At 40.8% G+C, this 26,102-nt stretch overlaps 3 protein-coding genes across 28 annotated transcripts in view; 2 read left to right on the forward strand and 1 right to left on the reverse strand.

The window, feature by feature from the left end:
* Nucleotides 1-138: 138 nt before the first annotated feature.
* Nucleotides 139-3,258, forward strand: Mrgn1 (Mahogunin ring finger 1). The gene is made up of 3 exons (XM_020963016.2): nucleotides 139-1,619; nucleotides 1,681-2,681; nucleotides 2,748-3,258. The coding sequence occupies exons 1-3, from the start codon at nucleotides 313-315 to the stop codon at nucleotides 2,915-2,917; spliced, it is 2,478 nt and encodes an 825-aa protein (XP_020818675.1). The 5' UTR covers nucleotides 139-312; the 3' UTR covers nucleotides 2,918-3,258.
* A 136-nt stretch (nucleotides 3,259-3,394) lies between these two features.
* The window catches only part of Nadsyn (NAD synthetase), a 44,029-nt gene continuing 21,321 nt past the window's right edge, over nucleotides 3,395-26,102 (forward strand). Inside the window, exons 1-2 of one of the 2 annotated variants that reach the window (XM_086839197.1) lie at nucleotides 3,395-3,689; nucleotides 16,022-16,168. The gene's annotated coding sequence lies outside the window, so the exon portion shown is untranslated. The remainder of the gene's footprint in view (nucleotides 3,690-16,021; nucleotides 16,169-26,102) is intronic. The other variant, XM_020942280.2, reaches the window with a different exon arrangement.
* The window catches only part of Nna1 (Nna1 carboxypeptidase), a 33,004-nt gene continuing 10,690 nt past the window's right edge, over nucleotides 3,789-26,102 (reverse strand). Inside the window, exons 1-17 of one of the 25 annotated variants that reach the window (XM_086839185.1) lie at nucleotides 22,178-22,396; nucleotides 21,818-21,993; nucleotides 18,365-18,543; nucleotides 13,850-14,002; nucleotides 13,089-13,682; nucleotides 11,535-11,917; nucleotides 11,199-11,472; nucleotides 10,863-11,143; nucleotides 9,932-10,091; nucleotides 9,695-9,853; nucleotides 9,456-9,623; nucleotides 8,264-8,379; nucleotides 7,208-7,343; nucleotides 6,440-7,030; nucleotides 5,612-6,240; nucleotides 5,157-5,540; nucleotides 3,789-5,084 (exon numbers count right to left, since the gene is read on the reverse strand). In XM_086839185.1, the coding sequence (XP_086695311.1) occupies nucleotides 4,214-5,084; nucleotides 5,157-5,540; nucleotides 5,612-6,240; nucleotides 6,440-7,030; nucleotides 7,208-7,343; nucleotides 8,264-8,379; nucleotides 9,456-9,623; nucleotides 9,695-9,853; nucleotides 9,932-10,091; nucleotides 10,863-11,143; nucleotides 11,199-11,472; nucleotides 11,535-11,917; nucleotides 13,089-13,583 (4,647 nt within the window). In that variant the 5' untranslated portion in view covers nucleotides 13,584-13,682; nucleotides 13,850-14,002; nucleotides 18,365-18,543; nucleotides 21,818-21,993; nucleotides 22,178-22,396 and the 3' untranslated portion in view covers nucleotides 3,789-4,213. Of the gene's footprint in view, nucleotides 5,085-5,156; nucleotides 5,541-5,611; nucleotides 6,241-6,439; nucleotides 7,031-7,207; nucleotides 7,344-8,263; nucleotides 8,380-9,454; nucleotides 9,624-9,694; nucleotides 9,854-9,931; nucleotides 10,092-10,862; nucleotides 11,144-11,198; nucleotides 11,473-11,534; nucleotides 12,460-12,706; nucleotides 13,683-13,849; nucleotides 14,003-18,364; nucleotides 18,544-21,817; nucleotides 22,454-26,102 lie in introns of those variants that run through there. The other 24 variants (XM_086839179.1, XM_086839188.1, XM_086839184.1 and 21 more) reach the window with 24 other exon arrangements.

Below are 26,102 nucleotides of genomic sequence, written 5' to 3' on the forward strand. Positions count from 1 at the left end.
CTTTTCCACTTATTTTTTTGCGTACGCTATTTTGGCGCCGTTTGTTGTGGGTCAAGTGATGACACTTCTCGATAGAGCAAATTAACTATCGAGTCTATCACATTCGATATATTTTAAACTGCTATTGAGGCTTAACGATTTGTTGGTTTTTCTTGATTGTTCCGACACGGTCACACTGATTGGTGAAAGAAAGCAATAAAAAAAGAAAATAATAATCGGGAAAAAAAGTAAACCAACGAGGAAAAAAAGCTTATATTGGGGAAGAATACCAGCGAAAAGCGGATCCGTAGCATCCAGATACCGCACCCCCAAATGGGCAACTTTGTGAGCAGGCAGAACGCAGCAGTGGAGGAGGCTGATCCCAGCACGAATCATGCCTACAAGTATCCACCGCGAATGGGCAACTTCTTTGGCACGCACTTCATCATGGGCGGCGAACGTTTCGACACTCCGCAGCCGGAGTCGTACCTGTTTGGCGAGAACGCCGATCTGAACTTTCTGGGCAACAGGCCCACCGCCTTCCCCTATCCACCCCCGCAGCCTAATGAGCCGACGAAGACACTAAAGAGTCTGGTGAACATCCGTAAGGAGTCTGTGCGCTTTGTCCGTGTGCCCAAGGACTCTAAGCTAATCGTGCCTGAGAAGCCCAAGGTAAAGGATCGAGAGAAGGAGATAAAGGAGCGTGTGAAAGAGCTGGAGCGGGAGAAGGAGAGGGAAAAGGAGAAGGACAAGGACAAGTCGAATGTGACCATCGAAGATGTGGATGGTAATGTACTCTGCTCGATGGGCCTGGGAAGTGGTGATGTTGACCTGACGCCACCGCCGCCGCCGCCACCCAGCACGTACAACATCGAGTTCACCTTCGATTCGGATGCCAAGTGCGCCATTACCATCTATTACTTCTGCTCGGAGGATGTGAGTCCCAGTGGTGTGACGCTGGTGCCGCGTGAGGGCCTCACCTCCGAGACGTACCACTACGAGAAAGGCATCAATCAGTGCTTCTCGCAGCCGAGCCACATCTTTAACCCGCAGCAGATGCCTGAGGACGAGCTGGGCTACAGCCCCGGTCGTGAACAGTACCCAGTGGCCATCCATTGTGTGGTGGAGGAGGGCAGCGACGAGTGCCGGCAATCGCACACCACAATATGCGTGATTGACCATCATCCGGAAAGCGGTAGCTATGTGCTGCGTGCTCTGAAGCAGAAGATCTTCGTTGACGGCCTGTGCTATCTGCTGCAGGAGATCTACGGCATCGAGAACAAAGCGGTAAATAAGTCATCGCTGGACGAGGAGATCGACGACCATGGCAGCGAGTGTGTCATCTGCATGAGTGAGACCAGGGACACCCTAATACTGCCATGCCGCCACTTGTGCCTGTGCAATTCGTGTGCGGACTCGTTGCGCTATCAGGCCAATAACTGCCCCATTTGTCGGGCTCCGTTCCGCGCCCTGCTCCAGATCCGAGCCGTGCAGAAGGGCATCGCAACACATGTGCTACATCAGAACACGCCCACGTCGACAGCCGGGGAGCCGGCACCGGTGGACGTGCCGCCGGGATACATTCCTGTCTCTCTTATTGAGGCACTCAATGGACCGCCGCAGTATGTGGCCAGAGCCAGGTGAGTTCCTCTCGGCAGGGGGAGTACCTATGAGCTGTGACTATTATTAATTATTTTATAGGACCAGTGATCATGATATTACGGACTCTGCCGGCACAGTGGCCGCCTCAACAATGACCAGTGGCGGTGACATCAAGGCCACTTCCCCCATCAAGTCCAGCAGCCAGCGAAGGCCGAAGATCAAGAAGAACGCCTCCACATGCACTTCGACAAGTGAGGTGGGCACCATTACCAATCAGTCCGGCGGAGGTAACGGCTCTTCCTCGGCCCTGTCCGTGGTGGAAATCGAGACCGAGCAGAAGAAGAAGGCAAGCACGGCCACCTGCACGTCGCCCACACTGGGGGGAGCAGGCAATTCTCCAGAGCTGAAGCAGGATAAGCTGCAGATCGTTAACGAGCGCAAGTATCCCAGGTCCCAAGGAACCGGTTCTGGTGGTGACGGCTCAGCGGGCACCGATGACGATGTGGACAGTGAAAACGAAAAGCTTTCGCCGCTCCTATCGCCCGGCAGCAAGGCCAAGAACATGTCCAGCAAATCCCTGAAGCAAGTGGTGGCCTGTCTAGAAGCGGATGATGTGGATAAGAGTGTCGGCGGTGGCGGCGGAGATGGAGTGTCCGAGGAGCCAAACGGCGGCAAAAAAAGCTCCTCGTTAAAACGCACCAAACCGAGGCCAGAACTTAGCGGCGGAGGCGGAGGAGTGGCATCCCCAGGCGAGCCGCAAGCCGACGATTCGGATTATTACACACCCGAAGATACTCAAAACTCCATATTGAGCCCGCTGTGTCCCACGGATCGAGGCGATCCTTTGGGCGCTGCTGGCATCGGCGGAAACGTGTTGGGACTGGGACTAGGAGCAGGCAGGAGTGTTGGCTCTGTAGGCGGATCAGCTGGCGTGGGAGGAGGACCCTCCGCTGGCGGCGGCGGCGTCGTTGTCGGCTTCAGCAGTGCCATGAAAAAGAACCTGCACAAAAAGTCCACCTCGGTGGGTAACATGGTTGGCTCCGGATCGACGACGACCACGGTCGTGGACCTCAAGTCCAACAATGTTAGCTCGCTGCCAGGTAATTAGATCGTGATATTCCCTGTATTTCATACAATTAAATTTCGTTTGCTTGCTACACCCGTAGACATGCTCGACAGCCCGATTAGCGGCAACTCGGCGTCCACACGCAGCTCCAGCGACAGCTACTCCTCCAGCTCGTCCACCAAGCAGTTGCTCAGCTCCAATCCGACCACAACGGCGGCCAACATCATCGTGGATGACAAGACGGCCCTGCAGAATGCCGTGAATGTGTAGAGAGCCGGTCTCCACTTTTTGTTTTAGCTTTGCGTTAACTCTATTTATTCGTAGTATCCATTAGCTTTAGGTTAAATCAATGCTGCTTCCCCCGCCCGCAGGAACAAAATTATTAACTATATACTAACTATATATTAGAAAGGAAGGAGAGTGATGATGTGCAGTGAAGCAGGACATGATGTGGAATGAGTTGACCAGGACACAACACTTAACCAGTATACAGAAACACACACGTCTCTCACATGCATGTGTACGTAGTCTAATCTAGCATAATGGCTTGGGTATATATACAATATAACAAATAAATCAAAGCAAATAAACTCCAAGTATTGGTAAAAAAATAAGAGTGAAGTTCTTGAATTTGCGAGAGCCAGTTTAAAACATTTTATTACTGGTTTAAAAATAACGTTCAATTAATATAAACACCTTAAATATTCGATTAACTTTCAATCATATCGATAACTTTCACATATTGGCCTATCTATCGAAAGCTTTCGATTAATCGGTCGTCATTGTTGCCATCACTAGAGGTCACAATTGGGCAACGGTTTGTTTACAAAAAAAGTTTAAACATTTCGGTGGTTTTTCGAGCGATTGACTGGATAACCGCGCCGTGAATTGTGCAGAGGAGTGAGACGCAAGAGTGAGAACGAGGCGAGACGTCAGCATTGGGTGCCGGAGGTACGTAAGCCACTGCAACGTCGTCCTGCGGCTAAGTGGGTCCCTTTTCTCTTCCGTGCCGTGCCGGACATGTGCGTAATTGATTTTTTCGGTCAGTGGTCAGCATTATTTATTTACTAACTGTCCACCTCGTCCCACACATAACCTGCCACTCCCCCGCACTAGTTAGAAATCCTCGCCCTCCTCGTGGTTTGGTTTATTTTTTATATTTTTATTGGAAATCTCAATAGAAAACTGCCATCGCCAACGAAATACCAAAAACAAAAAACGAACGAAACAATAACGAAAACAACACACACCATGGATTTTCAACATTATTTTAGGGATTAAGTGTAGGTACAGAAATTGGGATTATTTAGGAAACACAGACTACGGGGATACATACATACATATATGAATTATTTCATTAATTTTGCTAATTATTTCCCTATCATTTCTTGCGTTTTGCGTTTTCAACAAACTTCAACTTGATGCGAAAGGTTCTTCTCTTCGACTGCAATTTTGGTCTCTTTTGAACAATTGAACGGTGTCAAGAAGTCCAAGGATATGGGTTATCGATCGGGGGGTTCGTAAGCCGTAGGATGCAATTTCTGGACACTCTGGGCGTGACTGACTCTACTTGGGCGCCGCCCCAGTGGACAGGGTGCGAGATTTGCGCTTCTTCAGCTTGGTCTTCACCTTGCGCACCAAATTGACAGTATCCAGTGAGATGCCCGTCTGCGACTTGTTGGGTGCCAGTGTGCCGCTGCTGCTGCCACCTCCGCCGCCGTTGCTGTTACTGTTGCGCTGGAACTGCATCGCTCCAGACAGTTGATTGACGACTCCCGTCGAGCTGCTCTTGGCCTGCAATGTTCCAGCAGCGGCGTTACGCATGCGGCGGGAGTTGCTGCTGCCATTGCCGCCTGGCATCTTTGCCGGTTGCTGCACCGCTGTGATCACCAGTCCGCCGGTCTTGAATTTGTTGGGGCCACGTCCAACTAAGACTCCGGCGGAGTGCATGCGCCCGGGCATGCTTCCAGCTCCTCCCTGGTTCTTGAGCATCATTCGCTGGTGATGGTGATGGTGCTGCTGCATCTGTTGATGCTGCTGCTGCTGCTGTTGCTGCACCGCCGATCCACCGGCACTGCTACGATTGCGGGCAAACCGAGTCACCAGCTGCGTGGTCTCTGCTATCTTCATCATGCTGCTGGACTTGCGCTTCACCTTGCCGCCGCCGGAGACCTCGGAGACCAGGCCGTGCTGCTGTTGCTGGGACTTACCCTGTCCCATGCCAGCTGCGGTCTTCTTGCCAACTTGAATGGGCCGGAAGGCGCGTATTATCTCTCGCTGTTGCTGCTCTCGGTCCCGTTCCCGTTCACGATCACGGTCCCGCGTTGCGTCCTCCACCTTCATCAGTCGCTGCGGCAGCTGCTGTTGTGCTGGCTGGGAGCGCTTGGGGTCCTCCTGCTGTTGCTGCTGCCACATAATCAATTTCTGGGAACAGGCGCTGCGCAAAAAGGGAAGTTGATTCGAATTATGAAATGGTTGAAGGGGATTTCTCCTGCGTTTCTCTACTCACTTGAACAAATCCACCTGCTCCAGTTTCTTCGGCTTTCGTGGAGCTCCCATAAAGACGGGGGGCATGCCCATGTTTATAGTAGCATTGCTAGCTGCTGCTGCCATCGCCTCCCTTCCGTTGGATGGAAACATAGTTCGGTTTTGTGCATTTCCATTTGCTCCTCCTCCTCCACCGGCACTGCGGATGCCCGTTGCTGTTGTATTGCTGGACATCTGAGGGCCGGCCACTGAGTGACCCTTATACCAAGCCAATGGACGTCCGTCCGCATCACCGCCATGTGCCCCTGTCCAGACCTTTTTCTTTAGGGAAAGCTTCAGCTGCAGATCATCTGCGGTGGGCGCATTTCCGCCATTTCGCTGGGGTATGAAGTTGTGCGGAACACTCCTTGAAGTCAGGAAAAGATAGATATATATATATATATATAGGGATGTTAGGATGTTGGATTTAGAGCTTACCTTCTGTTGGCCTGTTTGGGCATTGCCTTCACTGATGGCTTAGGTTCTCCAATGTAGAAGCTACCACCGTTGCCCTTGCCGCTTTGTCCTCCTCCATTTCCCGTGGGTATGTCCTGCTGCTGATCGAGATTGTGCCAGGAGTAGGTACGTCTGGCAGTCGTTCCTCCCGTTGCCATGCCACCAGATTGCCTCTGATTCATGCCCACTTGTTGACCACCTCCACCTCCACCTCCTGCCGCTCTGCCAGTGTCCAGTTCCGGAGCAGTGCGTGGTGTCAACTTGAAGATCTCCATCTTCTTGACGCCGCCAGCACCTGGAGTACCGCTTTTCGATGGCGTGGTCACTATCAATTCCGGTGGCATATGAGCTGCTTTCGGTTTCTGGACCACAGTGTCGCCAATTTCCTCGATATAGCGTCGTTGCAGATCACTCTGGAGGAGCGTGTGCCGGAGTGGCGCCACTGCTCCGTAACCATTCTGACCGGCTGTGGGTGAGTGCTCCTCGTCGTCGGTGGAGAAGTGGAGATCCGAGCCAGGGTCGGTGGTGGGCAGATCCAGAGTGGTGCGCACCACCTCGCCGCGCTTCTTGGTCTGCTTGCTCCTCAACTTGGTGCGTCGCGTCTGCTGGGACTAAATGGGTTAGATGGGGAGATACGGGAGAAAGGCATGGGTGACCAGTGGTTAGTGCTAGGTGCTAGTGGTGCGCTTGGGAACCCGGTTATTTATTATTTTTGTCTACCAACTATGCCCTAAGTGAAACCAAAGAGTAAGAGCTTTAAGGCACTTGTTGATGGAGAAAAGAACGAATCACTGGGTTATAATTTGCTACCTTCTTCCGGCGATAGATGTAGATACACCGATTGGCCAGCCACAGTCGGAAGTTCCGGTTCACCTGCGGCTTTACAGTCACCTCCGGCTTCTTCTTTTCCGTGGGCATAAACTTCTTTTTCTTCTTACTGACCGTCTTCTTTGGTGCAGAGGCGCCACTGACCTTACGCTTTGCCTGCCCGGCTGCATTGCTGGAGGTTTCCTGGTCACGACAGGACTCTGACTGTGAGGAGGTCACACTATCGCTACTGTCCGAAGTCCGGACATAGCCACCTTTTAGACGCTTTATGGGCTTCTTGCCTATCGCCGGCTTGCGTTGTTTGAACTGTCCTGCAGCTGCGGCTGCAATTACTCCGGCTGCTGCTGCCGCTGCCGTGGCTGTGGCCGTGGCCGGTGGCTTTGTGGGCACATCAGTGGCCTGGCCACCACGCGGGCGCTTGGCAACCGGGACAGGGGGAGTCGGCGACTTGCCGCCCAACTTGTGGCGCCTTCGTTTCAACTTGATCAGTGTCTTGAATTTGCGTTGAAACAGCGGCGTGAAGTAGATCTTGTCCAGCTCGTGCATAACTTTGCGCATGCGTCGCATACGGAACTGTGTGTGTGTGTAGTGCAGTAGGGCAATAGTGAGGATTAGATCAATGGATTAACCCACTTGACGCCACTTTTCTAAGCTTTTCTCCATAAAAATATTGAAGTAAATAATTGATTTTTTATCCTTATTATTCTGTGACGCCAAATGGGTTGTGGTACAAAAAGGAGACTCTCTTACCTTGCGTATCTCATGGATCACCTCCGGAGAACTTGGTGGTGCTCGGGTGGGCGCACAGCAAGGTCCCTCCAGATCAGATGCCGTTATCGAGTGCTTGCCCTCATTATCCGAGCTGGAGCTGCAATTTCCCTCGTCACTAGTTGGGTTTAATTATTGTAACAGAGATGGAGTATTGGGGGGAATAAGGGGTTAGTAGTCAACAGAAACATTGATTATGTGAAGGATATATTGAGAGGATAAGCCAGACTAAAATAGCTAGCTCAATTTTCTTATCTGAAATATCATTAAATATGATATATCAAAATTTAAATGATCGATATTATTGAAAACAAGTAAAGAAATCAACTGCGGGAAACCCCAACCCTTTAAAATTGGTATCCAATAATATAAAAGTTATGTCAAGGTATTCGTATTATTTGAATCAATAATTATAAGTTTTAAAAACTCATAATTAAGCCAAAAATGCATTAATTTTGATTCGGAAAGCTGATTTATGTTAGTTTTTAATAGGTTATTCGGGTTATTCAATTTTAAATTTAAAAAAAATCGAAATTTTGCCAATTTTAACTTTTCCTTTCCTTTAACCTTTCTTTTTCTTTTTTTTCAAAAAAATGGAAAATTAAAAAAAAAAAAAATTTTATCCTGAGATGGCTAGATAAACTCGGCTGTTAATGCTGATCAAGAATATATATGATTTATAGGGTCGGAAATGACTCCTTTACATATTTATAAGCTTCTAACTAATATTATAAATCCTCTAAAAAGGTATAAATATGTACAACAATTTGATTTAATTTTTGTCTCTTCTCTTTATATTGGATCTTATAAATCAAACCAAAGAACTGATGTCGACATACAGGGTTTATCGAGAGGAAGAATTAGTTATGATTTATCAACTATGCGATCTATTGTACTCAAATGATTTCCATCTTTCTTCAAATATTCTTGTCCGTTAAATTAACCCAAAATATCAATATCTACATTTATTGCAATGCTAGAATATTGATTTATATATTGATAAATCCATTCCTATTGGGTTTTATACAAGATACATACCTTGAGTAATCCGACAGAGGTATATTCAATGGCTCGTCGGCACTCGAGCCTTCTCGCATCAGTCTTTCGATGATTTTGGAACGTAGTCTGTCCTGTTGTTTGAGTAAATTTAAAATCTATTGTAAATGTTAATGTATTTGGATTAGTTAGAAATCAAACACTGCCGGCTAAAAGAAAATATTAAATGTTAGAAATGTAAATAAAACAAAATAAATATAAAAGCAAGCGAATTACAAAAGAATAGAAGCTCTACAAAGCCGATATATCAGTGACAGAAATCAAAAATCTATGTGTGTATTTATGTGATATTTCTTTTTTGGTTTTCATTTTATTAAATAATAATAATATTTCTTGGATATAATAATACGATTACGTGGCTTACTCACTAAGCTGGCAACATTGAGAAAATATCGCGAATTATAGAATTAAAATTAAGTTTAAAGAGAGCTCTAGATAGTGCCTGGCGATGCTGTGCTGTATCTATATACGTTTGTGCGGGATCAAAGTGATATATACATATATATGCTAGCTTAGGGTATATACTGTAAACAGGTGAAACCCGTTGCGTGGATAGGATATCCTTTCCACGCAGCTGGGGAGGTCAAAAACATTAGAAAACCTGCGATTCGCGCAAATAGACAGCATTCAAATTAATATAATGCCGCACATATGTATGTACGTAATTCCCGATCGTATACAATATATGCAATATATATATAAATATAGTTATATATATATATTCAGGGAGTCTGGCCGATGTTTGGTGTTGTGTGTTATGCAGGGATGCCAAAACAGTCGCTTTAAATGTTTAATAATCTTTAAAAAAGATACTTAAAAGTATGCAATGATATTTTTGATATATAAGGATTTCAAAACCATAGCATCTCTGTGGCATCCCTGATAGGTGTGTGTGTGTGTGTGTATATATATTATGGATCAGCACAGCAGCGTTTTTACGACACATTTTTCATAATTTTCTTTTTGAAGGCAGCGACAACAGTTGCGATTACATTACGATTAACAATTAACAATTTACGATTAACGATTGCGAAAGTCAACGATAACATAGCGACGTGTTTATGTTAGTGTGTGTGTGTGCGTGTGTGTATCGATAACAGACGGTAGACAGTTCCTAGGAGACACTTTTCTCCACAGAACGCTTCACTTTCAATTTATCATTAATTATACATCCCTGATCGGCCAATTTCTGTAATTTCAATGCTTTCTGTTCGCGTTTCTCGCGTTTTCTTATCTTTTTGATTTGCTTAAATAACTTTGCGTGCCGCTTTACTTTGTTTGGATTCTCGTCGCAATAATCCAATAGTGTCTCGCAAAATGCTCGTCCCATGTGCTCGTAATCCTGCAAATGATATCCAGGATATCCGTATTATACACCTCTGTGAGCGCTAAAAGGATCGAAGCTCGACTCACCTGCGTGCTGAAGTGCGTTCCCTTGCGGGATCCCAGCGAGGAGCCACCAAAGGAGGCCTCGATTGTATAGCTATTGGTAATGCCCAGCATCCAGACGACAATGCGTCCGGTGCCCTCCTTGCTTCGCTGGATCTTAAATTTGCAGCTCTCGAAGGAGAACTGTGGTTAGAGATATTGATGAATCAGTTTGGGTTTATATTTTGCTGTAGAAATAGGAGTAAGAGGTGTTTTACTTACACGATCCGCACTGTTCTTGTGCAGCATCAGTGGAAAGACCTGCTCGGTGAGCTTCTTTTCCGGATTCCGCTTATTCTCACAGCCATATATGAATATATTGTGCTTACGTGAGTGAGCGTGCATATCACAGTACATGGCCACGCCGCATTCCTCAATCAGTCTGTAAATTATGAGGATTATGTATTTCTAAGATCATATTCTTAGATAAAAAGTTTTATCTTTAATCTAGAAAAATATAGTTCTGCGGACAATATGTGATGCTAAGCTATAATGCGCACTGAAAGTGCTGTTATGCATACTTAAGGATTATGTTATGCAAACTTAAGGCGCTGTTATGCACACTTAAGGCGCTGTTATGCATGTTTGAGGCGCTGTTATGCATACTTAAGAGCACTTAGCACTAAGAGCGCTGCTTTGCATACTATTAGTTCTGTTATACTCCACAAAAATATAGTTGTATGCAATGTTATTCTGTTATTGCGTTATATGTCCTGTTATGAGCATTGCAAGTTCAGTTATGCCTTGAAAAGACATTGCTATAAACACTTAAGCGCTGTAATGCATACTTAAGGCGCTGTTATGTGCACTTTCAGGACTGTTATGTATCATATAAGTTCTGTTATAACCTAAAAACAACATTGTTGCGCGCACAGTATGCAATGGTATTCTTTTATTCGCACTAAATGTGCTGTTAAGGTCATTCAAAGTTTTATGATATGATATGATAATTTAAAGTGCTGTTACGTGCACTAAAAGCGCTGTTAAGGCGCTGTTAAGCTCACTTGTAGCGCTGATATGTATGCTACAGATGCTATTATTCTCGGAAAGAGTTACATTTTGCTATGAACCTAATAATTAGGATCATTGATCATTAATTGATCTTACGAGTTAATACACTCAACTATTGTTTTGAATTTTCCCATTTACTCACCTTCTAATCATGGCTTTGGTATACCAAATGGATGGATATGTCTCGCGTATGACCGTGCGGTACTGGCGATTAAGATCCTTGCCGGTCAAGGAGTTACGGGTATTGCCCACAATAACTCCATCCGGATTTAGCATCGGCACCAGTTTGAAAATGAATTTATGCCGCAATCGCTTGGCCACCGTTGTATCACCGGTAATGAAGTCCATCAGGCCCTTCATCATCCACGATGCCGGCGTCTCACTGGGATGCACTCTAGCCGATACCACAATAGATTTTTTTCGCTATAGGAGGAAGGATATTAGGATTTATTCTAGAGTAGATATTCTGTGCTCTAACCCGCATGTTCTCTTCGGTGGTGGAGGGCGCCGTCACCGTCAGGTAGTAGACATTGTTACCCGCCAGCGTGCGGCAGAGCAGACGCAACTTGCAGAACTTGGACTTGACCGGATGACGTTGGATCTCCATGAGGTAGTCCTGCAGGTCGCTATATGTGTACGGATAGCTGTGCGCAAAGAACACGGTGTCATCGTCATGCTCGAACTCAATGGTGAAGGTCAGCGTGTATGTTGAGTTATCCTCGTCATCCTCATTGGCGCTATTGCTGGCACTCCTGTGGGGTAAATAAAACAATTAAAAAGGATTCTTGGAAGAGAGATTTAGAGAGACACTCACTCATCATCATTGCGGTAATAGCATATATTTTCGCCACATCTCCGCCAGCCCTCGCTCTTCTCCTTGGCACCCAAAGTGGAATACATTACCGGCTGCATGCCATCGTTGTAAAGGCTATCCGACTTGACCAGATTGACAATCGAGAAGCGGTAGAGCATCTTGCGTCGGGTGCGACGGACACGGAAGTAGAACCATTGCTTGGAGCGGCTGGTATAGAGATCGGGACGCAGGTAGAGCTCATAGTAGGTGGGCGTTATCTGCACCGCCTTGGCCAGGTTGCCGCTCTCGAAGCGTGATTCAAACTCCAGGCCATCGTATTCCTCGGGATTCATTGGATGGCAGTTGGTCACAAAGCGAGCGCCACCGACCGCCGATCGGCTGAACTGTGCTTGGGATAAATCAAACAGAGAGGATTGCGACGAATCGATCGTATCCGGATTAGTACTCGTTGAATTTGTGGCACTTGTGGTTGTCTCCTGGCTGGCCATTGGACGGAGCAGCTGGAACTGCTCCTTGGTCAGCCGAAAGACATTGTTACCGCCGCCGCTTTGGGTGGTCGTGGTGGTGCTAGGGGTGCTAGCGTTGCTAGTGGTGCTAGTGGTGCTAGTAGTGCCCATTCCCGTTCCCGTTCCCGTTCCCGTTCCCGCTCCCGCTCCCGCTCCCACTCCCGGTCCCGCTCCCACTCCCACTCCCGCTTCCATTTTGATGCTCTTGGCCAGCATTTCCATTGCCCTGACCTCTTCTTGGTGGTTGAGTATGTGGTCCTCTAGACCTCGGTGACGTTTCCTGGCCATTGCTGCAGCTGATGCAGCTGCTGATGCCGCCGCCGCTGCCACAATAGACGCATGGGTATTGGGTTTGGTTTTCTGAGAATCCCCTTCTGTTTTCTGGCCCATCAGGGATTGATCCTGATCCCGATCACCAGCTGTGGGCAGGCGAAAGGATCTAGTTATTGACTATTAACAAATCTTTCTACATGTATTTAAAAGCTTTGAAGGCTTGAAGCCTTCCTTGTGAAGTACTTGAAGTAAGAAAGGGATTTACTAAAATTTTACTGAGAGATAGAGAGAAGTACGGAGACTATTCAGTTTTCCAATTTCTTTAGAGGATTACGATAAGCTTGGCCAAGTAATCCCCATAAGAAATATCTATAAAATTATGGCCATTCTTACATGATGGTCGATCCTCCCCCACCAGGGTTTCCGTATCCGAAACAGACTGACCGGCGACCTCGGGGCAAGATGGCTTCTCAGCGCCACCAGCCAGGCGGACTGTAGCGCCTCCATCCGGGTCGGACTCCTCGCCCTCATCGGAACTACTGGTTTCATCGTTGCTACCATTCTTCTCTCTGCCCGTTTTCTTTTCGATTTTCCCATTCGTTACAACCTTTCCCTTCACCTCCGGTTTTCTGACGACCCCTTTTCCCACTGGTTTTCGGTTCTTGGGAGTGACTACACCTGGTTTCTTTGGAGCAGTCTGCTTGAAGACCGCCTCCAAGCGGGACAAATTGGTTTTGGGCAATTTAAAGGGTGTCACGGCAAACTTGCTCGATACCTTTTGTGATCCCGATGGAGCTGTGGCTGGTCCAGTGCCATTCGCCTGATCAGTGTCATGTTCCACCAAGCGATCGATCATGGCCTTGGAGACCTTCTTGCCAAACTGGCTGAGGATGTAGTGCGGTGAGGCGGGCTTGTATTCGCTGGTATTGTTCTTCCAAATGTCATCGATATCGCCGCTGGGTTCCTTGCTAGCGTCCGACCTGCTGGCTGCCCTGGAATTTCGGGCTGTAACACCGCCGCCGTTGGGAGTGGCTGCCTCCTCCTGGTAACGCTTCTTCTTGGCCTCAATGAGATCCTTGATAATGGCCTTCTCCCGAGCCTCGCCTCCGCCTCCGGAGGTATCGTACTCATCATCATCGTAGCAATCATCGTTGTCATCCAGGGAGGCGCTTGTCGATCGATTGTCCACGCTATTGATCATCTTGGAGACACTGCTATTGAGCTTCATGCGTTCACAGGCGCCGCCAACGCCGCCTCCAGTCAGACGCATGGGTGTGGCCCTGCTAGGTGGCGTGGAGTCTTGGTGAGAGTCTGAGGAGTAGTCCGATTCATCACTGGACTCGTCCCCCTTCTTCGCCTTGGGCTTTTCCTGCGTATTTGTAGGTTCGATGTTTTAACTTTTATTTGGTCACGAAAAGCGTTGAGTTAGTAATGGATAGTTAGTTTATAGTCTTCCCTTAGTATTATTATTATTATTACTAGATTGAGTGCAGGTGCAGAGGATAGTTAGGGGATTCTTGGATGAAATATACTCACGTAATTAACGGCGCTGATTGGACTGTAACTGAACACAACTATTCCGTTCTCCTCGCCGACGGGACGTGGCTTCAGCTCGTTACCAGTTGGAGCATTGAGTGGCTCCGGTGTTGCGGGCACGTAAGGAATGTGTTTGATGCGCTCCTCGATGACCTGGGATAAGGATAATAAGGATAATTAATGATTAATTGCCATTAATGGGTACGGTAGAGTGTTAAAAAATATCGATAAATGTATACTTTATGGAAATTTGATGCAAAAGTAGAAAAACACATTCGATATTTTAACTTTGAGATATATATGTTACATATGTGATAATCGGAACTATATAATCGGAACTGTATATCGGAACTATATATTTTTTTCTATATTAAAGCTTACAATATTTTTGATATGACAATAAGCTTGATATTTTTATAGGTTTATTGGTATTTTATAGATTTTGCACATCCCTAATCCACGAAAAATATAGCCTACTTATTGGGGCTTGTCTGAAGTCAAGGTCTTGGAAATAATTTCTATGCAATCACATTCTAGTTTTCTCACAATTAAAGCTTTTAATTATTACCCATCGTGTTAAATAGTTAATTTCCTTAATTGCTATTAATATTAGAACGATATCGCTCGATTAAAGGCAGTAGAATATTATTTCGATTAATTTTGTGCACCTGCTGTTCTTTGCAGCAAATATTCTCATCATTTTATATGTCCTTCAAAAGGAAATTGGCCAGTGCCAATCATACTATACTAATAATTTGTAAGAAAAGACCTTTTGTTGCAATTCCAAAATGACAATTTCCTGAATGTTCCAAAACCCCAAGCTGCCCATTCAAATGTCCTTTCCTCCCGCTTTCCACCACAGCTGTCTCTGTTGAGGCTTTGATGTCATTCTGCTGTTGTTTTTGTCGTCTTTTCGTTCCTTGTAATTCTTCCCCCATAAGCCTGAGCTCTGAGCAGCTTATTTGTTTAGCCTTTTGATATGCTTACACATGTAAGACATGCACAGTGGTTAGGTTGTTATTAAATTCTAATCAAATGTTGAGCTTTTAAATATCCTTGAGAATAGATATTTATTTTTACTAGTTGAATTATTATGTCAGACTATTTTAAAATGCTCTCATTAATTTTTTCCCAAGTTTTTAATAATGAAAGATACCCGAATTTAATTATTTTAGAATAAAGAGCTTCTTGTTACCTGAATATTAATATTTTAATCAAATCTAGTCTTTATTCAAATGAAAGAATTTCTTAAAGCCTCGCAACTTAATTACAAAGATATAAGATAAAGCCAAAGATATTAGATTTAAGAAATCAGTACCACAAGTTTACAGGACTAATACTTGTTGGAAATTCAAGTGTCAAGCAGGGGAAATTCTAAAAAATTCCCACTGCTATGCATTTAAGGCGCTTAAAAACCTGGTTTAAACCTGCATTAATATTTCATAGAATTTAAATCCTTCAAATTTCTGGAGTTTTTGTCACACAGTGCACAAAACAAGACGTTAAAACATGCAAATCTGGTACACACACACACATATGAGAGAGAAAGAGTAGGGAGGGTGTGTGTGTTGGATGGCTTAATTGAAACATATCAGCGTCAGTTGTTGTTACAATCTCCATCTCCTCTACTTTCCCCACTCTTTCTATCACTCTATCTCTATCTCTTTCTCTCACTCTCTCTCTTTTCTGCCTGTGACGTGTGCCCAAAAAAGCCAGTGTTGTAAATCGTGACATTCGCTTTTTGCCTGCCTTTACATAGTTCGAATTTACTTATTCATGTTACGATTGTCTGTTATTAAACTAACTAATTAGCTTGTTTATTCTCTTTCCCTTTCCCCTACACATCTCTCTCTTTCTGCTGGTAATGAAAATTTGCAGCAGGAAAAAACGAAAATGAAACTTTTTTTGGTTGCCCATTGCCAATGCCAGTGTCATTGCAAAAAAAAAAAAAACACAATTACAAATGTCAAGTCAACACTGAAGGCGATTTATTTACTTTTTTGTTGTTGTAATTTCACTTTTTATTTGCATTCTCGTTTTGAACGCCATGGCCAAACGGAAAACCCAAAGGAAAAAGAGACAGAGAAAAAAAGAGAAGCGTGGGAAAGACGTTTCCCCGAAAACTTTCCTGACTTCTTATTTATATTTTTGCTCTTTTAATTGCATTTTCAGTTTGCGCAACTTTGTGTGTTGGAGCCTGGAGCCGAAAATAAAACAAAAATAAAAAACAGGAAACGGAAGAAGGGAAGGCAGCAAACTAACGGTAACACGGCAGCGGTAAAGGTGAAAAGTGCGAGCGGTAGAGCAGTAGCTAATGTGGTGAGTATGGGTTTGTCATTAGAAACTTTTGCCTAAATTTGAGTTTAAAATTCTGTTTCTTGATTCTCTAAACAGTTAAGAAACTTAAACTTAAAATCTTAAATAGGTTTTGCACAGCTGCAGCACAAGGTTTTTTCTAAGCAAACTAGTCTCTCAGCCTTAAGGCTATCTGGATGAGACTTTCAAAAAAAGTGTTATAATTATTATAAAGTCAAAGTTTCATCATTCGTACCTCAGTTAAAAATACATTAATTTTAATTCGGAAAGCTTTCCTAGGTTAGTTTTTATGGGGTTAATAAATCTACATATTTTGTTTACAAATTAAAAATTTTGGAATTTTTTTTTTAATTTTTTGAACATTTTAATTTTAAAAAAATTTCAAAAATTTATTTTTTTACCGAACACGGCTAGATCGATTCGGCTGCTGACGCTGATCAATAATATATATGATTTATAGGGTCGAAAAGGACTCCTTCTCTTTTTTTTAAAAGCTTCTGTCTAAAATTATAAATTATATAAATGTAACTATATCGGTTTTAAAGGGTATACAAACTTCGGGCTGCAAAGCTAGCTTCTTTATTGATTCGAATGTTTTAATTCGAAATGAAAATATTGATGGGATTTTAATTTCCAAATCAGATTTGTAATTTAAATGAAGACGCTTTTTAATTTAAACCTAATTTATGTACATATTTGTAAAATGTTCTCCCTTTTCTTTCTTTACTTCTATTTGGAGGTTCCGAATTCAAAAGCTTTGGTACCTTTCATTGAGGGTTTTTCATAGCGTTTTGTTTTGTTGTGTTTTCTTTTTTTTTTGGCAGGGTTGCTCCTTTCAAGCCACGTTAATTGACAGGGAAATTTTGGTTGATTGGTTGGTTGGTCGGTTGACTGCTAGCGTTTGGGCTTCCTTTTGTTTTCCGCCTCACTCAAATTGCGCCACAACAAATTGCTCAACAATTGACCTCCAATTGATTCATTTACCGCCGCTCTTCGCCTTTCGCCGCCTGTTTAATCAATCAGTTGGCCAATTTGTTGTTTGACCCCTGAGACAGAAGTCCCCTGCCCTCCCCAGCAACCCCATAATAAATCGTTTGCCATTCAAGCAGCGTTTTGCCGCTGCACGAGCTAAGGGGGCGTGTGTGTAATGTGTAATATTTGCCCAACACAATTTGGCAGCGAATCGAAATGCAAATATCTCGAGTACAAAATAAATAAAATCGATTGTTAACAATGCTAAACGACTTGGCCAACAATTAGGCGAAAGAGTGCAAGATTGGGAGAGCGGGGGGTGTGGGAGGAAAGCCAAATAAATAAAAATCTCGAAAGCGGAAACGAAAGGATTTTCATTGCACTTTATTGGCGAGCAGCTTTTAACAGGGGCGCTGCCATGGGTTAAGCTAGTGTGTGCACCTTTCTTTCTATTTTTTTTCTCATTTTTTTATTGCAATTTGACCTACATAGAGAGCCAGCCGAGGGGAACAGTGGGAGGAGGGGGTGGGCCTGCCTACATACCACCTACTATGTTACAGTCAAACTTTGCTAAACCGAAAATTGAATAAACTATCTATGTATCCTTTCGAGAGAGAGAAAGAGAGAGTGCTTTTGAGGCGAAAGTTTGGAGTTTAGAGTTTCCTAAAGTCCTGAAATAAATCATTTTAATCCTTTGACTATTAACCTTTGGCACAAAAAGGAACTAAATCCACTTTGAAACTCTATAAATAAATCTTTCTATCATTCTTTTTAAAGATAAGGCTTAGAAACTCGTTGGGCATTGAACTTAGGCAGGTTGTACTGTGGCGTGGCCTTTGGATTTCTGGGAGCTTCCTCCTTAAAAAGAATATATGAAAAAAAAACCATAGCCGTAGCGAGGTCGCGCTTCCTGCCCTTTCCCTTTCAACTTTGCCACCCAGGCCCGTCTTTTTATGTGCATTAATATTTATGAGGCGCGGCACGCATGTCCTGGGACACATCCTGGCAGACAAGGTGCGTGTCAAAGGCATTCAATAAGCCATCGTCATCCCGGGGACAGACACATAGTACACAAATCTAGGACAGCTCCTTAGCCTCGTCCTTCGAAGCCAGTTCAATAGGTGTCTGTCTGTCTCTGTGTGTGTGAATTGATTGGGGGGTCCTAGAATTGTGTATTGGGGGATTCCCCTGTGCGACTTTTGTTTGTTTGGTGTTTTACCCTCTCACCTGGCACTCAACCGGCCATCTGGGGGCCTGCTGTGAGCAGTCATTGTCCTTGTCCTTAGGCAGGGCGAAAAGATCGCGCGGTTCCTTTAGACGTGCAACCGGTCGCAGGGTTTTCTCATCCGTGTTCACAACCAACTGATTGGTCTTTAATCCTTTCGAAAGGAAACTGCCAAGGAAGCCTGGAAGGAAAATAGAGGAAAGGGAAATTATTATAAATTATAGAAAAATATGTATAGAATCAGACAATTTTAGATATTTTTATTTTAAGGGATTCCTTGTATTTCCCTAAGTAACAGTTAAGGAAGGAAGTGTTTGCTCTTTAATAGTAAATATTGTTAAATACATATGTACATCTGTATAAATATAACTTAAATATTTAATTTACTGCAAATATTATTTGTTGATTTATAGTAATCCTGCAATATTTAATGAAATCTTAATTTATGTGGCTTAAATCAAGCCAACTTAGACCTCGATTTATCAGAACAACAACCTTTTATATATAAACAATTATATTAGCAATATAATTTGTATATTTCAGTTTAAGAATGAAAAGATCACAGTTTATAGATTATTTAGAAATTATGAAAGGGAGTGTTTGCTTCTTGAAAGTAAATATTATTACATAAATACATATATATAAATATATAACTGAAATAATATTTAATATACTCCAAATATTATTTGTTAATATAATCGCTGTATATCAAGTTCGAGAAGGAGTAAGAAAACATTTTATTAAGCTTCTTCCTGAATTTTTAAAAAGAACTCTATGTCATCACCGATTCCTTTGCAAAATAAAGATGAAAAGATCAAAATTTATAGATCATGGATTGCCAAACAGAAAACGTATAAAAATTCCCCAATTTAAATAGTCAAAGATACAAAATAATATAAGCAGAGAAAATGTTATTGTTTACAGCACTGAGAATATATACAGTACAAAAGATATATTAAATCCAACCAAGTTGGATAAGTCAGCAATTATACTATAAACATTTGTCGTGCCAACAAAGTCAAAAGTAAAAGTAAAAAAACACAAAAATTGTCTCCTCCAGAGAGAATGAGGTTGGTGTAGGCGCAAATCGCCATTAATATGGCCTAAATGAGTGGGAATTTTCGCAGCATTTTGGCCGACGAAAAGCGTCAACAGCAATTAATTGCCATATGTGCGTCCCCCCTCCTCTCTCTCTCTCTCCGTTCCCAATTTCCCGAAGAATACTTTTGTTTTGTTCGTTTGCCAGAAAGTTATTTCGCTTTGGAGCATTTTCATTTTCCTTTTGGCTTTCTTTTTGTTTTGTTTTGTTTTATTTGCTACTGCAACATATTTTGTAATTAATTTTTGGTTTCTTTCTTTGGGTCTTCTCTGTGTCTGCTTAGTCGGCTTTTATAAGCACATAAAAGTAGATTTTGTTTTTCAGTTTCAGTTTTTTGTTTTCATATTTTTTTTTTTTTTTTTGCTCTTTTGGCTTCTTTTATTGCAATTTTTCGCTGGAATGGCGGAAAGCGTCGACGAGGATTGGGGTTGGCTGGCTTAATGTCTAGAGCAACTGTAAATCTTTTCAGGGAGGAAAGGAAAACGGCTTCCAGGGAAAAAGTTTTTCCCTGGCAGCCCATTTTCTCCCCAAGGATCTCCTTGTCAGGTCGATTAATATCGCTAATAATTTGTCGGCTTCTTGACTTTTTATGTTTATGTCCCGCGGGAGACAGAGTTTTTTAATGGATATGGTTTACCTTGGTGTTTTTTTTTTTTTGTGGCTTATATTTTCTTAAATTTAAAATGGCCAAAAATGTTGATCCAAGAAACGAAAAGTTTCCTTGGAGATAAAAATATATTAATCATTAAATTAAATTGAAAATGGCAGGGGAATAAATTAAAATATATGAATGCTACAAAGTAACAAAAAATTCGAAAGAAAGACATTTCATTTTAATTGGAAACATATACGAAATATATGGTACATTTATGTTTATATTTTATCGATTTGCTTATATTCTGTGTAGATAGTAAAATGGTTTTTATAGTTTAAAGTAATATTTAGATTTATTTTAACGATTTCTAGCAATTCCAAAGTATATATTTTAAACTGTACTTTAGTATTTATATTTTTTCCAGAGAGCTGTCAAAAAAAAGATTATGGTCATTTCAAGTAAACAATCTACATCCTCTTTTTTCCCCAGATTTCCAAGAGTTTTCTTTACAAATTATTCTGGGAACCTGTCGCGTGTGCTATTTAGACAATTTTTATTCGTAGAAATGCAAGTTCAGCATAAATTGTAGACTCAATACACTTAGCAAGAAATCGTTACGGCATTTAAATAAATATTATCTTCAATATATTTATTTTTATAATATATTTACATTATAAATTAGGAGACGGATAGGAATTTTTCATTCTTTCTAATTAAAAAATATGGAAAAATGGAGCAAAGACATATTTTTACATTTTTTACTAATATCAAAAAGTATCCAAGCAATATTTCTTTTAAATATTTACATAAGACAATGATAACAATCAGATAAAAGATGTCATGTCTTCGTTTATTTTCCAATTAGGCAATATAATGTTTTTATTTTATTTTCGAAATATAATTTTAATTTAAAATTATATATTTGAATTGAAGATTTTTTTTTATAATATTAATATATAAAGTTTCCAATTGTTAAAAACTTTTGTTTACAAATATTTTTATCTTAAATAAGGTGAGAAAAAAGTATAAACCGTTATACCCGGCGTATACGTAATTTTATGTACGTTGCGTATACGTAATGTTTATACCTTCGTAGAGTATTATAATTTTAGTCCAAAGCTTGTAATGCAGTGAAGGAGTCATTTCTGCCCCTATAAACCATATATGTTCTTGATCAGCATCAACAGCCGAATCGATCTAGCCATGTTTGAAAGAAAAAAAAATTTGACCAGTTTTTTTAAAATTTATAAGGGGTTACATCGTTAAAATTGTCAAAATTTTACAAGAAAATTAAGTTTTCTTAATTTGTAAACTAAATATGCAGATTTATTAATCTAATTAAAACTAGCACAGAACCGTTTTGGGAACTGAAATTAATGCATTTTTGGCTTTGTTATGATATTTGAAAAACTTTTATTTATCAAAAAAATTAACATATAAAAATATCGATTTAATATACCTAAAATACTAATATTTTTGGATTTCTTGGTGACTAACTAAGTTTCTTTGGCTAACTGCAAGGGTATACAAGCTTCGGCTTCTCGAATAATTAATATCAGAGTTGTGGGGATTTTAACATTATTTTAAGGTGCAATACATTGCTTTCAAATAAATTTTGTAAAATAAATTAAAATGATTTGCCTAAAAAATTTTCACATTATTTACAAACCAAATCAATAATTTGTTATAATTTTATATTATTTATTATTGATTGCTCCCACCTTGTTGCCCCTTTTTTTGACCCAGAAGAATTTTTCTTACCGGCTAAGAATGGGGATCTGACAGGCCGCTATTCCAAACGGTTTCGAAGACGAAAAGAAAGACGCGAAGAAAGTGAGCGGAGAATCGAAGACGATACGCTGCACAAATGTGGGTGGCGCGCGCACAGCTGTTCGCTTTCGCTTGATATTTGTTGCTTTTTCAAAAATTTTGTGGCACTCAAAACAAAAAAAATACAAAAAAAAAGTGGGGAAAAAAGAAAACAAAAAGCAAACAACAAAAATGATTGCAAATAGACAAGAAATGATATAGACAGGCTATAGATAAACGATTTGGCGGCACACTTTCCGAATTTTCGAATATATTTGAGTATTTACGAGTCGCGACAATGCGAGCGCTTACTTTGTAGGTTTTTTCCCTGAATTCAGTATGAAAAACTCGATTGTCTTTCGCAGAAACCAACTTAAAATTTGTGTTTGAAATATTTTTCAAATTTCGGTTTCGTTGGTTCTCGGACTATATTCAAGTTTATTTCGCTCGGCAGTCGCTTCTGCTTTATTTTGCCCGATTTGCCCGATGCGCGTTTTCTTGTTGACTAAAACGGAAAACCCAAGCGAATGTGAAATGCTCAAATCTGCCAGCGTCGCTGTCGCTGCTTGTACCGGCGTCGCTGCCTGCGAATATTATTTAATGCGAAAGAGCATGGAACCCCCCCAAGAGACACACTCACACACACACGAGAGAAAAAGAGAGAGCAGGCTAGCTGAGCTTTTGCACTTTCGCTGCCGACAAGCAAGCTTCACACGCGCTCAGCTGTTCTCGCATGCACTGTTATCCTGCTGCGTGCGCGCGCGCTCGTATGTGTGTGTGGGTGTGCCTGTTGTTGCCATTGTTATTGTTTACAAGGAGCTTTAGCTTAAAGTTCCGCCATGACAGCTGTTCCAAGGATGTGTGGGTGCGTGGTCGTTCGTGTGATCCTCAATTAATGAATAATGATTATCCGTAAATTGTGCTCATTAAAAATAGATTAACAACGTTGTTCTCGATGTTGTTTCACAGCAAGCGAGGGTTTTAATTAAAGAATTCACACGGGAAAAGAAGGGAAAAATATATTTATAACTAGTAGTATGCATTCCAAATACATTAATTTAGGAATTATTTTATACCATTTATTTACAGTATAGGAAACATTTGAGTGTTAACCACAAAATTACAATTTAACCGCAGTGGTTTGTTGTTTAGACATAATGTGTGCCGAAAGAGGTCGTGGTTAGAACTATGTTGGTTTGAAATTATTAATTAATAAATAATTAATGAATAATTTATTTAATTTTTATGTTTTAAAGGGGAATTTCATGTTGTTCATATACAATTTATATTGTAACTTCAACATATGCTAATATTTTTTTATACTTTCAATCTAGAACTAATAGTTAATAATTTAAAAATCAATTTAAATTTATATTCAAGTAACTTCCCATTTAATTGGAAAATGGTTTGTACATAATTTACATTTCAATTTGACAAGATACGAATATTACGTATACGCATAAACGTAATTTATTCAACTAAAATGTATTGTTAAAATTTATTTTTTTTTTCATTAATTAGAATTTTAGTTTTACTAGAATATTATTCAAATATTATGTTTAACTTGGAATATATTTTCTATAACATGAGAAAAATAAATTTCTATATTTATTACTCATACGCAGTGTTGCCTGACTTTGCTGCAATTCCTTTGTAAGCCGTTCGACAGTGATTTATTCTTCATTTGAAATTCCACTTATATTTTTCCACTCTCGTCAATATGTACACAACCCACCACTTGAGCTGCAGCTTAAGCGGAATGACAAAGCTCAATCGACGACCTTGACCTTGCACCCCAAATGCATGTGTTAAGTTTGTTGTTGCTGTTTTTTTTTTTTTGTGTTTTGTTTGCCTTTGCCGTTGATTTTAGACATTCTCTGTTTGCTTTTTGACCGCAATTTGGCGAGCTTTTAAAATGCCAGTTGTCGTTAGAATTGATACACTGAGAGAAATGTATAATTATATGGGTTTTAAATACAACAAAAATATTAAAATATAGAAGCAAAACTAATTATTGTACAATATACCAAAAGTTGCAAGCATATATTATATATATATAATTATAAAGAGACAGTCATATAATTAATTAACTATATATGCAAAGGATTTTCACTGCTTACAAGTAATATTGGTTAATGAACTTATGACAAGAACAGCGATTAGAGGCACGCTTTTCTTCCAGTGTATGGACCACGAAGCGACGCAAGATGGGCAAATGGACAAGGACAACATAAAACCGCTTTGCTTTCATTCATAAGAAATAGGCAAAGAGTGCGGAGAAAAGGGCCACCAAAGCTCGCTCTGCTTTCAATTGTTGCGCCAACTCTGCTGCCGGTGGCGGCGTCGCTGTCAACGCTGGCGTTGACGCAGGAATTTAGCATTAATTAAATTTTTATGCTCAAATGCAGGCGGCAATCGAGAGCCAGCAGATCTTGAGATATAGAGATATAGAGATCTGGGGCCGCCCGATCGCCTCTAATTGCAATTTTTGCATATTATTTACTTAAATTGTATTATTGCCCCGTAATATTTATGGCATTTTGTTTATCCCAATCGTAGGCATTCGGCCAATGCCTTTGCGGCCCAAAAGATACCTTCCCAAAGCCTATACGTCTATATCTGAATGCATATATGTAGATACATATGTATCTGCGAGGCGCAATTTTTTGCCACCCCACAATATTTCACAATTTTTATTTCGCTTGTTTTTTTTTCTCGTTTGCCTTCAAAATCTTTGTGTTTTTTTGTGTCTTGTTATGTGCAATTTTAATATTCATGAAATCTGTATAATAAATTTCGTTGTTACATTTTGCATTTCTTTGTTTGCAATTTCTCCAGACGCATTTTATGTGGCGCCACCAACACCTCCCCTTCATTTTATTATATTTAGCTTTGACTTAGGGGTATATCAGTTTTGGCAATGGGTTTGTTTCTTTGTCAGGGTTTAAGATAATAATACATTATAATAAACATATAAAGATTGTATTAAATACATGGTCATAAATATCAAGATAATATTAATAAGATTTGTTTAATAATTTAAGCAGGATATTCATGTACATAAAGAACATTATTGCACACTGATAGAAAAACGAAAATCTTGATTTAAGATTTTTTGCATTCTTTGAAATAAGTCAACAAAATCTTAACATAAGTAAGAAAGACTTTTGAAATTTAATTCAAATCAAAATTAGTCTTATACTACTTTCGTCACAAAATTCTTAAAATAAGACCGTTTGGTTATGAAAGTAGTATCAATGAACATTAAGTAACTATGATAAATAAGGAACTATGATCACTAATTAACTATGACCAGTAAGTAACTAGACTAGTAAATAGCTAACACCATTAAGTATTTATGATCAGATACTTATATGTACTTATATGTACAGTAAGTATCTATGATCAGTAAGTATCTATGATCAGTAAGTATCTATGATCAGTAAGTATCTATGATCAGTAAGTATCTATAACCACTAAGTATGTATGATCTTTGAACACTAATAAGCAATGACTTGCAACTTTTGTAACAACGCATATCTAAGAATTGGCTGGCAGCAGTCACTTCGTTCCGGGGATGTTAGAACCAGTTGAGAATCATATGTACAGATGTGTGAGATTTGTTTTGGAACAAATTTAAGACAAAGCCATGAAACCACCGAGTTATTCTAGTATATAATTTTACTGGTACATAAGTCGAATAATGGCGAATCGGTGGACTATATATATAGCTGGCATAGCAATAATCGGACGATATATAGAACTATGATCAGTAATTAACTATGACCAGTAAGTAACTATGACCAGTAAGAAGCTATGACCATTAACTAACTTTGATCAGTAAGTAACTATAAACAATAATTAACTATGGCCAGCAAATAACTATGATCAGTGATTATCTATGACTAGTAAACATGTATGATCAGTTACTAATTTGGAACACTAGTAAACAATGACTTGCAACTTTTGTAACACAACACATATCTGATACTTGGCTGATAGAAGTCACTTCGTTCCGGAGATGTTAGAACCAGTTGGGAATCATATGCATAGATGTGCGAGATTTTTTTTAGAACAAATTTAAGATAAAGCTATGAAACGATCGTGTTATTCTTATATATAATTTTACTAGTATATAAGTCTTATAATGGCGAATCTGTGGACTATATATATACATATATATAGCTGTCATAGGAACGATCGGAAAATTTTTAAGAACAAAAATTAAAACTTTTCC

This window comes from Drosophila serrata, unplaced genomic scaffold (genome assembly GCF_035046125.1).
Source record: "Drosophila serrata isolate PLE 108 unplaced genomic scaffold, ASM3504612v1 contig_362, whole genome shotgun sequence".
Classification (NCBI taxonomy): Eukaryota; Metazoa; Arthropoda; class Insecta; order Diptera; family Drosophilidae; genus Drosophila; species Drosophila serrata.

What these genes read in the sequence shown, in the direction of transcription:
- Mrgn1 (XM_020963016.2), top strand. Translation starts at nt 313, where the DNA reads ATGGGCAACTTTGTGAGCAGGCAGAACGCAGCAGTGGAGGAGGCTGAT. An exon ending in CAGTATGTGGCCAGAGCCAG is followed by an intron (nt 1,620 to 1,680) that starts GTGAGTTCCTCT and finishes ATTATTTTATAG; the next exon opens with GACCAGTGATCATGATATTA. An exon ending in CAATGTTAGCTCGCTGCCAG is followed by an intron (nt 2,682 to 2,747) that starts GTAATTAGATCG and finishes CTACACCCGTAG; the next exon opens with ACATGCTCGACAGCCCGATT.